This window comes from Coregonus lavaretus (genome assembly GCF_964263955.1).
Source record: "Coregonus lavaretus genome assembly, chromosome: 22".
NCBI classification, from domain to species: Eukaryota; Metazoa; Chordata; class Actinopteri; order Salmoniformes; family Salmonidae; genus Coregonus; species Coregonus lavaretus.
The window spans coordinates 25,562,446-25,580,139 of NC_140009.1; the positions used below are offsets into that span (position 1 = coordinate 25,562,446).

General features: G+C 42.3%; 1 protein-coding gene across 1 annotated transcript; it reads left to right on the forward strand.

Annotated features, from left to right (window-relative positions):
- Nucleotides 1–11,360: 11,360 nt before the first annotated feature.
- Nucleotides 11,361–14,896, forward strand: LOC311149731 (SAM pointed domain-containing Ets transcription factor-like; the record flags this gene model as incomplete). Its single annotated transcript, XM_084186941.1, has 4 exons — nt 11,361–11,811; nt 12,812–13,009; nt 13,789–13,971; nt 14,718–14,896. 4 exons carry the CDS (start codon nt 11,361–11,363, stop codon nt 14,894–14,896), a joined length of 1,011 nt encoding a protein of 336 aa, XP_084043067.1.
- Nucleotides 14,897–17,694: the final 2,798 nt, after the last annotated feature.

A 17,694-nucleotide genomic window follows, 5' to 3' on the forward strand; every position in this document is an offset into this window, starting at 1 on the left:
AGCGTCTGCTAAATGGCATATTATTATTATTATTATTATTATTATTATTATTATTATTATTATTATTATTATGTGATTTGTTAAGCCAAATTTTACTCCTGAACTAATTTAGGTTTGTCTAAACAAAGGGGCTGAATACTTATGCAACAACTATGTTTTAGTTATGAATGTTTTATTTATCTTTAAAAAATGAATTTTTGTGTAGATTGTTTTGTGTAGATGTTAGACCAAAAATGACAATTAAATACATTTTAATCTCACTTTGTAACACAATAAAATGTGAAGAAATCCAAGATGTCTGAATACTTTTGCAAGGCACTGTATATTTTCTTTGGGGGGGAGGGGGTTGTGGGCCCCCTGGAAGTCACCCCCCCCTCCCCAGATAGCATATGAACATGTCATAAACCATGGCAAAACATTTGTGAATTACAGGAAATTTGCTGTAAAACCTCAGCCTCATTGCAAAATGTGTAGAATAGCAGGAAATTAGCTTTAAAAATGCAAAATTATCTCGAACTCATTGTAAAATGCAGAAAGTAAACAGCAGGGTGGGTCAATTTCCGCAACAACTGAGAGTGTTGAAGCACAAGCCTTAACTTCGCCGCTGTTTTGGTCCTGTACATACCACGCTCTAACAGTGTTAAGCGAACCAGTCTGCATGTGCAGATACTGTGTGTGACTGTGTGAGAGCGAAGTCTTGCATCTTGCTCATCTCAATATCTGCGGTGCTGCTCGTTGCAACGTGATTTAGCTGACTCTACCTCTAAAACAGCAACATTGTCTCAGCCTCATGGCAAAATGTGTAGAATAGCATGAGATTAGCTATGAAACTGCAAATTGTTATCTTTGCCTCATGGCAAACTGTGTAGAATTGTATGTCATTTGACCAAATCACCGGTTCCAATCCATATGTCAATGCTGTTTAGCAAACTCCAGGCGTTTACATTTATTGGATGACATTAAAATAAAGCCCTTTGGCAATGCACACCAGTGGTGGGTTTGGCGTCGAAATGAGAATGCATGAGCAGAAAAGAACCCCATACCTACTGTAAAATATGGTGGTGGATCTTTGATGCTATGGGGCTATTTTGCTTTCACTGGTGCTGGGGCCCTTGGTCAACGGCATCATGAACCCAGTACCAGGATATTTTAGCCAAAAACCTGGTTGCCTCTGCCAGGAGGCTAAAACGTGGCCCCAAGTGGATATTCCAGCAAGACAATAACCCCAAGCACACATCAAAATACACAAATAAATTGTTAATTGTCCACAAAATCAAAATTTTGCAATGGCCATCTGAGTCTCCGGACTTCAAAACCATGGAAAATATGTGGTTTGAACTGAAGAGGGCAGTCCACAAGCACAGACGAAGGATATCAAGGCTCTTGAAGGATTCTGTATGGAGGAATGGTCTAAGATTCCTCCCAATGTGTTCTCCAACTCAGAAAACATTTCAGAAAAAGGCTCAGTGCCGTTATCCTTGCAAGGTGAGGTATGAAAACATGGGTGTCAATAATTTAGACCTCTACCTTTTTGAGATTTTTTTTATTATTTTCTCTGAGCAATTGTATTAGTATAGAATAATATAATTTCCCTTTGTTTTTAGCAGACAATATAGCTCAGTATTTGAATCATGTATTTTATACAGTCATTTTTGCTAATCTTTATCAAGGGTGTCAATAATTTCGGATCCCATTGTATATAGAGAGTGTGCGTGTCACGATCGTCGGGAACAGAGGACCAAGGCGCAGCGTGGAAGGTGAACATATTTTTTTATTAAATGATTACACGAACAAAACAACAAATCGATATGTGACGTCCAAAGGTGCAAAACACAAACCTACACAGGAACAAGATCCCACACCCCACTGTGGCAAACAGACTGAATAAATATGGTTCCCAATCAGAGACAACCAGCAACAGCTGACACTAGTTGCCTCTGATTGAGAACCACTTTGGCCAACCTAGAAACACAACAACTAGAATCGACAAAGGAAACTCACACCCTGGCTCAACATACAAGTGTCCCCAGAGCCAGGGCGTGACAGTACCCCCCTCTAAAGGCGCGGACTCCGACCGCGCCAACCAAATACCACAGGGGAGGGACCGGGTGGGCACTCCGCCTTGGCGGCGGATCCGGCTCCGGGCATGATCCCCACTCCCTCTCTAACCCCCCAAAGTACCCCTGGTCCGGTCTGGCCCTACTGGCCAGAGCTGGACCGAACACTGGTGGAGCGGATTGCTCCAGCTCCGGCGTGGAGCAGCTGACCGGTGCCGGACCAGGCACCGGTGGAACAGGCACGGGCCGTGCCGGACTGACGACGCACACGACTGGCTTGGTGTGGGGAGCAGGAACAGGCCGGGCCGGGCTGGCGACGCGCACCACTGGCTTGGTGCGGGGAGCAGGAACAGGCCGGGCCGGGCTGGCGACGCGCACCACTGGTTGGTGCGGGGAGCAGGAACAGGCCGGGCCGGGCTGGCGACGCGCACCCCTGGCTTGGTGCGTGGAGCAGGAACTGGCCGGGCCGGGCTGGCGACGCGCACCCCTGGCTTGGTGCGTGGAGCAGGAACTGGCCGGGCCGGGCTGGCGACGCGCACCACTGGCTTGGTGCGGGGAGCAGGAACTGGCCGGGCCAGGCTGGCGACGCGCACCACTGGCTTGGTGCGGGGAGCAGGAACTGGCCGGACCGGGCTGGTGACGCGCACCATTGGCTTGGTGCGGGGAGCAGGAACAGGCCGGGCCGGGCTGGCGACGCGCACCATTGGCTTGGTGCGGGGAGCAGGAACAGGCCGGACCGGGCTGGCGACGCGCACCATTGGCTTGGTGCGGGGAGCAGGAACAGGCCGGACCGGGCTGGCGACGCGCACCACAGGCTCGATGCGAGGGACAGGAACAAGCCGGACCGTACTGGGGACACACACCACTGGCCCTACGCGGGGATCAGGAACGGGCCGGACCGGACTGGTAACACACCCCAGTACCTCTCGCCGTGCCTCTACACTTTCCTTCCCCTTTAATACCAGTGGCCCCCGTAACCTGGCGGCCTCCTCTGCCAACCCGCTGGACCGCTCTATCGCGGCCTCCTGCTGCCCCGTCGTCCACGGCGTGAGCCCCCCCCTAAAAAAATTATGGGCGGCTCTCCTCTTGGACCAGGCCTCCATGTCTCTAGCCAGACACTCACTCCACTGCTTCAAAGTCCAACCTCTCTGCTCTTCACTTGGCTTGGCCCAGTCGAGACTCTTACTCCACTGCTCCAACGTCCAACCTCTCTCCTCTTCACGCTGCTTGGTCCAGTTATGGTGGGATCTTCTGTCACGATCGTCGGGAACAGAGGACCAAGGCGCAGCGTGGAAGGTGAACATATTTTTTTATTAAATGATTACACGAACAAAACAACAAATCGAAACGTGACGTCCAAAGGTGCAAACCACAAACCTACACAGGAACAAGATCCCACACCCCACTGTGGCAAACAGACTGAATAAATATGGTTCCCAATCAGAGACAACCAGCAACAGCTGACACTAGTTGCCTCTGATTGAGAACCACTTTGGCCAACCTAGAAACACAACAACTAGAATCGACAAAGGAAACTCACACCCTGGCTCAACATACAAGTGTCCCCAGAGCCAGGGCGTGACAGTGCGACTCTATAAAAAAAAAAAAATCAACTTCACTTAAAATCACAAAAAGTAGAACGCTTGGATTTTAAAAAACATATATGTAATTTCTCATTTGGTAGGCAAATGTGGTGTTACCTGGCTTAGACAATGCAGCCTGGTTCATTATGTAAATATTTGAGTGATAAGAATCCTTTGAAAATTCTCTCAGCCCAATGGGATGTTGTTTTATTCACAAATCACAAACATTGTATAGATTACATCAAAATACTGAAGGGAACACGTTTAGGAAACTCATCCTTTCACTATGAGAAGCCATGGCTGACAGCAAAGAGTTAACTGCCACTCTTCTTAAGAGGGGAGGGAAGTTACAGATGTCGTCACAGAGTTGCTCATACACCTGAAGCTAGGTAGAACCACATTCATCATACTGTTTACTTAGGTTAAAATAGCTCCTTATAAATATGACCTGAAGTCACATTGAAGCAAGCATTCCTACGCACACACCCTCTGGCATGAATTTGTCAGTATTGTGAGAACTTTATCACAGATAAGGCTGGCTGGCCATGATGACCAACAACCTCACCTCACACACCAACAAGCAAGCCAGCTGAGGACTCTCTCTCAACTGTCAGAGCAGAAGAAAGTGCTCCGACCACCTGAGAGTGTTTGAGACACGGCTCCAGGTATCCTGCCTAATCACCCTTTCTCTCTCTGACACATTACTGCCTCCTGACCTGAGGGCCACAATCATCTGTTACAACCTGAAGACTGAAACAGCCAACCAGAGAAGACCACTAGAGCAGAGCATACATATTCAACTCATCCACCACCAGAGGAGCTTGGGACTTGAGCTTCTGCCTGTCTGTATTGTGACTCGCTGTGGATCTCTTCAGCACCTGTACAAGAAGTCATTTGACAGACGCGAAGACAGATATCCAGAGTGACAGTCTACCAGCTCAGGCATCATCAGCAGCCTGCACCTCTGACCAGGTACGTCTATGGGCACGCCTGGGTTTGGGACAGATATTGAGGAGGACTTTTTTATATTGAAGTGGTAGACTGGCTTGAACTATGCAAGGTGGGGATGGTGGAGATTTTGATCAGTATGATTAATATGAGTTATATTCTTGAGGATAACAAACTATGGAACCAGTTTGATAGGAAAAGTTTCAGCCAGGGATTTACTCTGTAGCAGTGGACTGTTGGAGTGCTGTATCTACCAGGCCACTCTTTACAGAAGGGGTCACAGTTGTACTAGACAAAGTGTAATCAAGACACTGATGATGTACTGTATGTTTGAAGGAAACACTGTATTCACTTTTTCACTCTGTTACTGTTTCTGGCCATTACGAATTCACTCCGATTTTATTTGCAATATCAGAGGTGATTCTCTTTCTTGTGGCATTTTCATGCACCTCGGATATAAAGTTCACGTCTTCTTTTTCCTTTTGATGCACAGACATTTCCTTATTTTTCCTTGCGTCCATGGCAAGTGCACAAAACTGCTTTTTAGTGTGCACAGGTTAATCACACACTAGCAATGTTTTTCAGTTTTATTAAGCAGGCCCCAAGGGACACCAAACCAGTTCAACAGGTTTAATGAGAGTTTAACCACCCTCTTCTAATGAATGTGTGCCTGAATACTGTTTGGAGGGTTAGAAGAACACACACACACACACACACACATGCACCCACACACACATACACACTGATAAATTATTTTTTAATGCTAGTAAAGTAGCTAGATAAAGAAATAGGTGTGAATTTAAAGTAGCCCTCCCTTTGTTTAATGTGTAGGGGAATGCAGTGAGTAATAAATGACCAAATATCTTTCATATGGACTGAATGCCTCTGATATCAGTTTAGCCATTGTTATCTATCAAGGTGTATTTTTTAACCCAGTGCTTTGTTCTATAGCAGTATTTATTTCATGTGTATACAATAGTCACACACACACACGCACACATACCCACCAGGAAAAGATAGAAATGGAGCGTGATTGTAAGACACTACATTCTTCATTAGAATCAATCAATCTCAATTCTCAAACTATGAAAACATTCATGATTTGTACATGATGTTATACTCAAACAATACCTTCCCTTTATTGAGCTATTTCATTTTCCATAGAAGGCCCCCATTTTACAATATTTGGTCAATAATGACCTCCTGCTATTTTAACTTCCCTGTAATAACTCACCAATTATGTTACACGTAGTATTGGAAATGATAAGCCATCTGCCCAAACCCCTCAAGCACTAAATAGTAATAAAAAAGCATTTCACACTTTATCATACAGCTGTACTATACTGTCATTTATACACCTTAGTGTCAATAGCAAGATACAGCACAAGTCATACATAGGTTGGTACATTCTGGTTCTAGTGCACAGAGGCACAGCACTTCTCAACAATCTCAATATTGGATGTATGAACAGTTTTTCATCTGAGCCCTCCCATTTGCTGGATCATTCTATACTATGTGAGTACGGCCAGGGCAGTATTATGAGCTGTTGCGGTTAAACCAGCACGTCAGAGGATATAATGCCACCTCCACTTCAGCTGTTACTCACACCATGGATATGGGCTGGGTTATTCATTGTCCACCTTTTGTCTAATATGCTGTGAGGGCAGGTACTTTCTTTTTGCAATTAACCTCAAATAAGTTTTGGTGACCTAAAAAGCCATCGTCGTCCGGGTTAGGGGAGGGTTTGGCCGGCCGGGATTTCCTTGTCCCATCGCACTCTAGTGACTCCTTGTGGTGGGCCGGGCGCCTGCAAGCTGACTTCGGTCGCCAGTTGGACTGTGTTTCATCCTACACATTGGTGTGGCTGGCTTCCGGGTTAAGCGAGCAGTGTGTCAAGAAGCAGTGCAGCTTGGTAGGGTCGTGTTTCGGAGGACGCATGGCTCTCGACCTTCGCCTCTCCCAAGTCCGTAGGGGAGTTGCAGCGATGGGACAAGACTGTAATTGGATATCACGAAATTGGGGAGAGAAATTGGTAAAAGTACCAAAAACATATCAAGTTTAATAAGTGCTGAACACTGTACAATTCTATATTTTTAGTATTAATTGAAATCCATTTATGTTGGAAGGTAAAACCAAATCATATATGGATGTGGGTGTAAATACTACATCATCATCCTCCATTAACCAGTGTGCTTCAATATGACAAAGTGGAAAGAGTCACTATGTGCTACCATTTGGAATTATAGTGTGTTGTACAATGCACTGCTAAAATACCTGGGTTGTGTATAACAATATATTCCACTCATAATCTGAATTTCATTGATACACTGTAAACTGATTAATTTTGCCAAGGAGAGAGACGATGCTCTATCAGCTTAGAAGTCACTTAAAAAGGTGATCTTCTACAATGTTACATAGGGCAGAAATGGCATACAAACACTGTGCTACACAAATATATGTTTTTACAGTAGCCAACTGCTTTACAATATCCCCACAATACCCTTATTTCTGATGATTTGTTCCATGTATGTACTGTATAAAGATAATGAAAGCGTAAGACTGACATATTTCTCAACATGGTCCCAACCTGCCATCGGTTTGCAAAAAAAAAAGTGCATGTGAAGTTATAGTAATTTACTGTATAGAAAACATTTACGTTTCGAAATGTGTATCTTGTATTTTTTGCTATTGGATTAAATGGTAGTTAAAATGACTAAATAATGAGCCTATTATTATTTGGTCCCGTGTGGCTCAATTGGTAGAGCATGGCGCTTGCAACACCAGAGTTGTGGGTTCGATTTGTGGGTTGTGGGTTCGATTCCCATGGGGGACCAGTTAAACAGTTTATCCCATATGTAACTCTGTGTTGTTGTTGTTTTTATCGCACTGCTTTGCTTTATCTTGGCCAGGTCGCAGTTGTAAATGAGAACTTGTTCTCAACTGGCATACCTGGTTAAATAAAGGTGAAATTAAATAAAAAAAAATAATAATTCCCACGGGGGGCCAGTATGAAAATTGTATGCACTCACTACTTTAAATCGCTCTGGATAAGAGCGTCTGCTAAATGACGTAAATGTAAATTTTATGTATTGGTGACTAAACAAAATGTTCTCATGGTATTTCACCGAAAATCAAATCAAATTTTATTGGTCGCATACACATATTTAGCAGATGTTATTGCGGGTGTAGAGAAATGCTTGTGAAGATAATGTGAGGAATAACACACACAAAAAAAAACACTGCTAAGTTGCTTAGGAGCCAGGAACCAGGCGACCATGTGTATCGGCACCATATTGTTTTTATTAACTCTAATCAAGGGTTCTGAACATAAGATAAGGGACATTACAGGTGTTATCAGTTTAGAGTTTTGTAGAGTTTTGAAAATACACCACATACATATGAAAAATTTGCCAAAGTGATTGAAAAAAACGTAAATGACATACAGTGCCTTCGGAAAGTATTCAGATCCCTTGACTTCTTTCACATTTTGTTCTGTTACAGCTTTATTCTAAAATTGATGAAATTATTATTTTTCCTAATCAATCTACACACAATACCCCATAATGACAAAGCAAAAACAGGTTTTTAGAATTCATTTAAAATAAAAAACTGAAATATTCAGTATTCAGACCCTTTACTCAGTACTTTGTTGAAGCACCTTTGGCAGCGATTACAGCTTCAACTCTTCTTGGGTATGACGCTACAAGCTTGGCACACCTGTATTTGGGGAGTTTCTCCCATTCTTCTCTGCAGATCCTCTCAAGCTCTGTCAGGTTGGATGGGGAGCGTCGCTGCAACGCTATTTTCAGGTCTCTCCAGAGATGTCCGATCGGGTTCAAGTCTGGGCTCTGGCTGGGCCACTCAAGGACATTCAGAGACTTGTCCCGAAGCCACTCCTGCGTTGTCTTGGCTGTGTGCTTAGGGTCGTTGTCCTGTTGGAAGGTGAACCTTCGCTCCAGTCTGAGGTCCTGAGTGCTCTGGAGCAGGTTTTCATCAAGGATATCTTTGTACTTCGCTTTGTTCATCTTTCCCTTGATCCTGACTAGTCTCCCAGTCCCTGCCACTGAAAAACATCCCCACAGCATGATGCTACCACCACCATGCTTCACCGTAGGGTTTTTGTCAGGTTTCCTCCAGATGTAACGCATGGCATTCAAGGCCAAAGAGTTTAATCTTGGTTTCATCAGACCAGAGAATCTTATTTATCATGGTCTGAGAGTCTTTAGGTGCCTTTTGGCAAACTCCAAGCGGACTGTCTTGTGCCTTTTACTGATGAGTGGCTTCCGTCTGGCCACTCTACCATAAAGGCCTGATTGGTGGAGTGCTACAGAGATGGTTGTCCTTCTGGAAGGTTCTCCCATCTCCACAGAGGAACTCTGGAGCTCTGTCAGAGTGACCATCGGGTTCTTGGTCACCTCCCTGACCAAGGCCCTTCTCCCTTGATTGCGGCCAGCTATAGGAAGAGTCTTGGTGGTTCCAAACTTCTTCCATTTAAGAATGGTGGAGGCCACTGTGTTCTTGGGGACCTTCAATGCTGCAGACATTTTTTGTTACCCTTCCCCAGATCTGTTTCTCGACACAATCCTGTCTCGGAGCTCTATGGAGAATTCCTTCGACCTCATGGCTTGGTTTTTGCTCTGACATGCACTGTCAACTGTGGGACCTTATATAGACAGGTGTGTGCCTTTCCATATCATGTCCAATCAATTGAATTTACCACAGGTGGACTCCAATAAATTTGTAGAAACATCTCAAGGATGATCAATGGAAACAGGATGCACCTGAGCTCAATTTAGAGTCTCATGGCAAAGGGTCTGAATACTTTTGTAAATAAGGTATTTCTGTTTTCAAAAACCTGTTTTCACTTTGTCATGGGGTATTGTGTGTAGACTGATGAGGAAAAACTTTTATTTAATCAATTTTAGAATAAGGCTGTAACGTAACAAAATGTGGAAAAAGTCAAGGGGTCTGATTTCTCGAAGAATATAACTTATAAATGTCTCATGAGTTTACCCCATCAGAACCCAAAATATAAGCTTGTTTTAATCCAATGTTTGTAAACGATGTCAAGGTAAACAAGCGCTGTATAGCCTTAAAACATGGTTAAAACGATCATTTTGATATCATGGATGGTCGGTCCTTGCATCCATAGCTCTGTCTATGAATTTGAAAGTGGTTACATTCCTCCAGGCCCATCCTTCAGCTTTTTTAAAAACCAAAACAGAGTGGTGACCTCTTTATTATCGTTTCAATTAACCTCTTAAGGATCGGACCCTTTTTTTTCCCATTTTCGCCTAAACTGACATACCCAAATCTAACTGCCTGTAGCTCAGGACCTGAAGCAAGGATATGCATATTATTGATACCATTTGAAAGGAAACACTTTGAAGTTTGTGTAAATGTGAAATTAATATAGGAGAATATAACACATTAGATCTGGTAAAAAATAATACAAACAAAAAAACATGCGTTTTCTATTATTATTTTTTGTTCCATCATCTTTGAAATGCAAGAGAAAGGCCACAATATAATATTGCAGTTTAGGCACAATGTCGATTTGGGCCACTAGATGGCAGCAGTGTGCGCGCAAAGTTTCAGATTGATCCAGTGAAGCGTTGCAATACTGGACTATTTTGTATCAAGTCTGCCCAAATGTGCCGAATTGGTCAATTGATACATTTTCAAGTACATAACTATAGAGAACATATAAAAATGATATGGTGGTACAAAATGTAAGTTTAAACACTCCCAGGAATGTCATACATGATGGATCATTAGCTTATACACTAACCTTCACACCTCTAGATGGCCGGGCGGAGTGGGTGTGGAGCCAGAGACAGCAGGGGTTCAAGCTGTAGAACCCAGTTCCTACATTTTGATATAAAAATGGCTTTTATCAAACAAAACTATGCTACATTTGATCTCTGGGACCCTTAGGATGACAAATCAGAGTAAGATTACTGAATGTAAGTACATTATTTGTGGTAGGTGGGGGCGGGAGGTCCTGTATAAACACAAACTCACTTCCTTGACAACATCCCTCACAACAGCTCTGATCAACAGCTCTGCGCTGCTCCACGAAGCGCTTAAAGTATGAATGCCCTGACATCTGCGGAGGCCGTATCACCGTAAATGCTGCACGGCCAATGCAGACATCAGATTGACCATGCAGCGTCTGCATTGGCCTTGCAGCGACTTTCAGGGTTTCTATAGCTCTGACTAGGGGAAGAGGTTACTGATAACATGACAAAAAGTCAGCCCTTTGAAATTCTTACACACCATACACAAACGTGCTACTCTACATAACGAAGTCTTGTTTTTATGAAAAGAGATTGGTTAATTCAACATTTCAAAGAAAGTACCAACAGAACAAACAACATTAATGAAATGTCATGTTTGCTTTAGGATTACTACTGTTTAAATATTTTGACATTTGGATATGGTTTCAATGAAGCATTAAGACAGCACTGTCTGAGGGAAAAGCTTGCCATTTGAATTGTAAAGGAAAATAAGTCAGTCAAACAAAGGGAATATAAAATTGTAAGTGTCACTTCTGGATGACAGTTAATGTTTTGTCACCAGACATGATAAAAAAAAACACTGTTCTTACACCTGTAATTTACTATGTCAATATATGAACAGTTTGCCATCGAGTTCACTATTGTTTCCAATTATGCCTCATGAGACATTCGGAAAGGATATTTTGGTGTATCCCTTTATATAACATGCCTGATGAAAGTCTTCCTTTCTGATCTCCAGCACTGTTGAAGCTATGGGGAGTCCAGGCTGTGACCGCGTGGGGCGCACAGTGCACCTTCCCCTGATGAGTTTCAATGACTACCCCTACAGTGTGTCTGCCCTGAGGGCCTGGGAGGAGGAGGACACCAAGCCGCCCCGTGGACTGATAAGTGTGCCTAAACACATTGTTCCTGAACGTAGCCTGCAAGGAGTCTTCCTGCCCTGCTCCGACATGCTCCTCACTGAAGACAGCTCGTGGCTGTTGAAGAAGAAAGAGACAGCGCCCCCTGAGCCCCCCTGTAAGCCCCTGGAGCAGTGCCCTGTCATCGACAGCCAGGGCCTGGGGGTGGGCCTGGGATTGGGGGTCCCCTCTGGGCTGGAGGGACAGGTGGAGGAACGCTGTCTAGAGCAGGTCCAGAGCATGGTGTTGGGAGAGGTAATGAAGGACATAGAGACCGCCTGCAAGCTGCTCAACATTACCCCAGGTAAGAAAACTGTTTAACTATGAAGTTATTGTGTGCCTATAATTTGTTACCATATTGTTACCATGGTATTATGGTTATTATTACTGTTATTACTGTGCTGTAAACTATGCTACCGTATCATATGTTACGTTCTCCAAAAGGGATAGACAACATGTCTCCATCAGTCTCAGGGTCTGTCATGTTCACCACAGTTGAACATGGGACCTGTCACTGTCTGTAGATTGACAGAGAATAAGGATAAAAGAGCACTGAGAAAATATAACCTTTTGTGCAATACTCTCACTGTTGAAATACCCCATTATCTACTGTCAGATCTTACTTATATCAAAGCAAACAAAACAGTAAAGGTCACCATTTACTGTAGGTTGCCCTTTCTTTATACTGCGACTTTTATCGTAATAAATAGGACTTCTATGCTAATAATATATTATTATTATTATCACTGCATTGTTGGGAAAGAGCTCTCAAGGTAAGAATTTCACTGTACTGTTTTACACCTGTTGTATCCTGTGCACATGGCGAATAAACTTCAAAACTTGAATAAACGTTGAAACTTGAAACTTGAATACCACTGACGCTGGGCTAAGCGCAATGACAGAAGTGTCTGTGGCCTCCCCGCCCTGTGCAAATGGCTCTGTTGACAATTCATCATTTCACATGCTTCATTTCACATGCTCAATCACTCACTACCTGTCATTGGGAACACAAATATGAGTTCAGAAATTGCATACAGTACAATGTACACTCACACACATCTCCCCCGTAAAGATACACCACCCTTCGTTTAAATGGGTAACCTATGCATTTGCATGAGTGCCAACAGTGCCATTGTATGTAACTGTATATATGATGGATACAATTTGCTGTGGATAAATGTTTAACATTGATTGGTCAATCATGAATCAAATAAAATAAAATTGTATTTGCCACATGCGCTGAATACAACAGGTGTAGACATTACAGTGAAATGCTTACTTACAACACTTCATCGCCTCTGCAGAACCCATGGAGTGGAACTGTGGGAACGTTCAGAAGTGGCTGCTGTGGACGGAGCACCTGTACAGACTACCCCAGGTGGGCAAGGTGTTCCATGAGCTCAGTGGGAAGGACCTGTGCTCCATGACAGAGGAGGACTTCAGGCAGCGCTCAATGCAGTGTGGAGACCTGCTGTTTGCGCACCTGGACATCTGGAGATCAGGTAGGGCAACTGACAACCTTGAACGGATCCGTTATTCGGACTGTGGTATATATACACTGAGTGTACAAAACATTAGGAACACCTTCCTAATGTTGAGTTGCACCCCCTTTTGCCCTCAGAATAGCCGAGGCATGGACTCTACAAGGTGTCGAAAGCATTCCACGGGGATGCTGGCCCATGTTGACTCCAATGCTTCCCACAGTTGTGTCAAGTTGGCTGGATGTCCTTTGGGTGGTGGGCCATTCTTGATACACATGGGAAACTGTTGAGCGTGAAAAACCCAGCAGCCTTGCAGTTCTTGACACACTCAAACCGGTGCGCCTGGCACATACTACCATACCCCGTTCAAAGGCACTTACATCTTTTGTCTTGCCCATTCACCCTCTGAGTGGCACACACACAATCCATGTCTCAATATTCTCAAGGCTTAAAAATCCTTCTTTAACCTGTTTCATCCCCTTCATCTACACTGATTGGTGGATTTAACATTTGACATCAATAAGGGATCATAGCTTTCACCTGGATTCACCTGGTCAGTCTATGGCATGGAAAGAGCAGGTGTTCCTAATGTTTTGTACACTTAGTGTATATAATATGGCATGTATTTCATTTATGGTGTGGGTCATTCCATTGAAAAGTATTGAATGTTTTATAGCCACAAGCCAAAGGACTACTTGGCTATTCACTATATAGATTGTGCTATAGTTTTCAGGTATTTTCTTAGTCTTATGTTGAGATAACAAAATGTGTAATCCTGTTCAATGATGTTTTTGTCACAGCTGCGTGCATGAAGGAGTGCTGCACACCAGGAGATACCAGGTTACATGATGCTGAGGAGACGTATCCAGAGGCTGATTCCTCCTGCTCAAGCCAGCCCATCCACCTGTGGCAGTTCCTTAGACAGCTGCTCCTCAAGCCACACAACTATGGACGATGCATCCGCTGGCTCAACAAGGAGAAAGGTGAGTGGGCAGGGGAAAGGTGGGAGAGGGCAGACAGGTGTATGGTGTACATGTTAGGGTACACTCCTGGGTTTAAAGGGGCAGTGAAGTCAAAAATGTGGTTTTCCAGTTTTTTAAAATGCTAATTCAACACTACAAGGTCAAAATAACACTGAAATTGTGAAAATGATGATTATGCCCTTTTTGTGTAAGAGCTGCCAAAAAAAAGAACAAGACAAAAGCCTGGAATTTCAGCCTGTTCAGGTGGGATAGAGTTTTTGGCCCAGATCATGACATCACAATCTGATCTGATTATTCTGACCAATGACCAGTCATCTTTTATTTGCATATGATTCCTCCTACTTTGAAAGGGTAAGCTGGGTAGGCTCTAGATTCAAGACGATCCTATGGGCCAATCAGGGCGGTGTATATAAATATATTTACATTTCTATAAACATGCCCACAGGATCAGACTGAGCATTTCAATGGCAAAAGGAGGCTCAGGGAAATAAATTATAAAAATATATTTGGAATTATTTTCATGAAATAAACACACACAGTGATTTATTAGACATATAGTGATGATTTAAAAATAAAAAGACTGCATGGGGGTTTTAAGGCTGAGGGTGTCCTAAAATGTACACTGTAAGGGTGAGAGAATTTGGCCATGGGAGCTGACTTGGGTTATTTGGGGCTTATTGTCCATTGGTTGCTGAAAAAGGTGAAATGTTCCATCTCTTGCATTCTATTTTTCCTATATTCATCAGGTATCTTCAAAATTGAAAACTCGGCTCATGTGGCCAGGTTATGGGGCCTCAGGAAGAACCGTCCAGCTATGAACTATGACAAGCTGAGTCGCTCTATCCGACAGTACTACAAGAAGGGTATCATCCGCAAACCTGATGTGTCCCAGAGACTGGTCTATCAGTTTGTCCACCCTGTATGAAGCTGTGGAGCAGCCAGCCAGAAGAGGAGAAGACGAGTGGTGATGATGACTGTTGACAACTAAATGAAAAAAAGCCTCTAACTGCTGTTTTAGCTCCAGCAAAAACAATGCACTGTATAGACTGCCTCCTGCATTGTGCACTCCTGCCTAATTTCAATATTCTTATGTGTAACCTGATTGCATATGGGGATTTATTGTCACGTTGCATTAGATATGTAATGTTTTACATTTCCAATATTGTTTAAACAATTTTTATATTTAATTGTCCAATATTTCATTTTCACAAATATCAATTCCATGTTTGTTTACTTTTTCTCTGATTATGAACTCACATGAATCACCAGTACATCTGCTACTATTTATTTTTTCATTTGTAATGGTTGCTCTTTTTAGTGCCATTTACATTTCAACATGTCCCTCCTTACAACCCATAGCACTTACACATGTTACATTGACATAATTAGTTCTCTGAAGCTTGCTTTGGAAACTACAGGGGACTAAGCTATGGTGAATATGTAATGTACTATAGAATGGATTTAATATGTTCACTACTGATCTCTAGTAGTAGTCCAATGTTAAGGCCACTTCATAGGTCACAGTCACAGCTGTTTACCACATAGGGCCAATTATGATCCTGATGTACATTTGTAATATCACCGATCTCATTGAATTGAAGAGAAATGATTTGACTCCAGTGCCCATTCCCTGGTGGAAGAATAAAGTCTAATAGAAATGTGTAAATACAGTGAACTACTGTAATATAAGCATTTCAATACCACTGCCACATTTCAAGTGCTAGGATCTGTATGTAGAGACGAACACCAGTGACAGAGATTAGTGACTGGATACATACAAATGTTGGAATATAATATTGAATATTTATAAATGAGAATCTGTGTGTAAGAATGTATTTAAATACTGAATGTGTTTAAAATAACATGACATAATAATGTGTGTTTTTATGCTTTTTTCATCAAGCATACCATAACCCATAACGCACAGTCAAAATCCATTCAAAAAACACACACAGACACAAAACGTTTTGTTTGTATTCTCAACAAACTTGTTTTCCCCTTTCAAACCAATATCGTAATATTGACACCATCACAATAACTTTGATTCAGAATATCATAATTATTATCATAATCATAATAATCTTTATGCATATTTAAATGAACCTTGTGTAACATTAAGATGAACAGGCACTACACCAGTTAGGAGATACAATTACATCACTAACTATAAACATACATACGTCTGCTAATACAGGGGTTTCACAACATGAGCCGTTGCCCCATTGTGTGCATAAGGAAGAGAAAAATCAACATAAAAAACATTTACATATACACCATTTTTACTGCCTCAACGTAGTTAGGTTTAATTTCCAACTCAACACAGTTGTACAGTTACAATAGAATATAATCCTTAAATTACATCATCATATACAAATCTGACAGCGTGGGGTAACATCACGCTCTTATATGGTACATTGACAATTCCACTGCGATGCAATTCATACGATATGGTACCTATTACTTAATATGCTTTCCATTGCTGTTATTTTGTTGTAACACATTTGCATGTATGACACTACATTTTGTCTTAGTAATTGATCACTTGCATTTTTGTCCTTTTTTTTTCTCTTTACAATTACACAACTCATACACGCTGGATGATAAAGATGTTTGTTTTCCCCAAAAAGATCTACTCGAGGTGTGTGTGTGTGTGTGTAAAGGATATAAGATCATTCGATGATATTAGTTATTTTTGCTAGGCAGCTTACACTAAGACACATAACTTGTGAGCAGGTGATGTGTTCTCTCAACAGTGAAACCAAGACCTGGTGAATTCTCCTCTGAATCCATAACCTAAACACATCTTGCCACTACATAAATGTTCTATGACATAAAACTTGAGGTCTAACCTCATGTCCATGACCCATGTTCTGTGCAAAGCATTCTGCTCTCACAACATTATTGCATGTCTGATTTAGATAGCCCACCATTGGCAACAATATTTGCATCGGACATCTGATAAGCTAGATTTCTCAGCAAGTAACGTTACTGTAGTATTTTCTGTATATACAGTATATATATTTAAAGCAGGGGCTGAGTTAGGTGTGTGCATGTGAAGTATACTACCAGGAGCAATCTAAAGTAGAGTTAATTACTGCTGACAAATACATTATTTCTGATATACTGTAGTCACTGTGGTATGCGCTCGTCTTCCCCCTGTGGACCACATATTAAATGATCAAAGAAATACTGAGACAACAGGAAGCAGTTAGTTGTATGACAGGGTTTTGTGATATGGGAGTTATTGCATGGAGAAAATCATTTTATGCATTTCAGATTTCGGTCATTCTGACCCGAGTTAAATGCGCGTAAATGGAACCTAATTCCATTTTTATGCACTTTTCTCTCTTTGCATATTCTGACCTTGAACTTAAGCATGAGAATATCATGCTATTCACCCGCTATTCGTTCGGGGTAGAGATCTAAGAAATTAAGGTGTGTCTACAGATACACCGTATTCTGACCTTGACATAATTCCTTAATAATTCCACTACCTTTACGCGCGAGGAAACCATGAATAATCTGTAGCGAACCTACCGGTTCCAATTGGAAAAAGCATTCTCCATGCACTGTAATTTATAAATAGATAATAGCTATTGATAAGATCTAGGTAAATGAGTAATCCGTTTGGAGAAGGGGATTGTAAATACACATAGAAAATGTTTTAGATAATTTTTCCTTATGATCCCTGGAGACGAATGTGAAACCAGCCATATGGAAGCA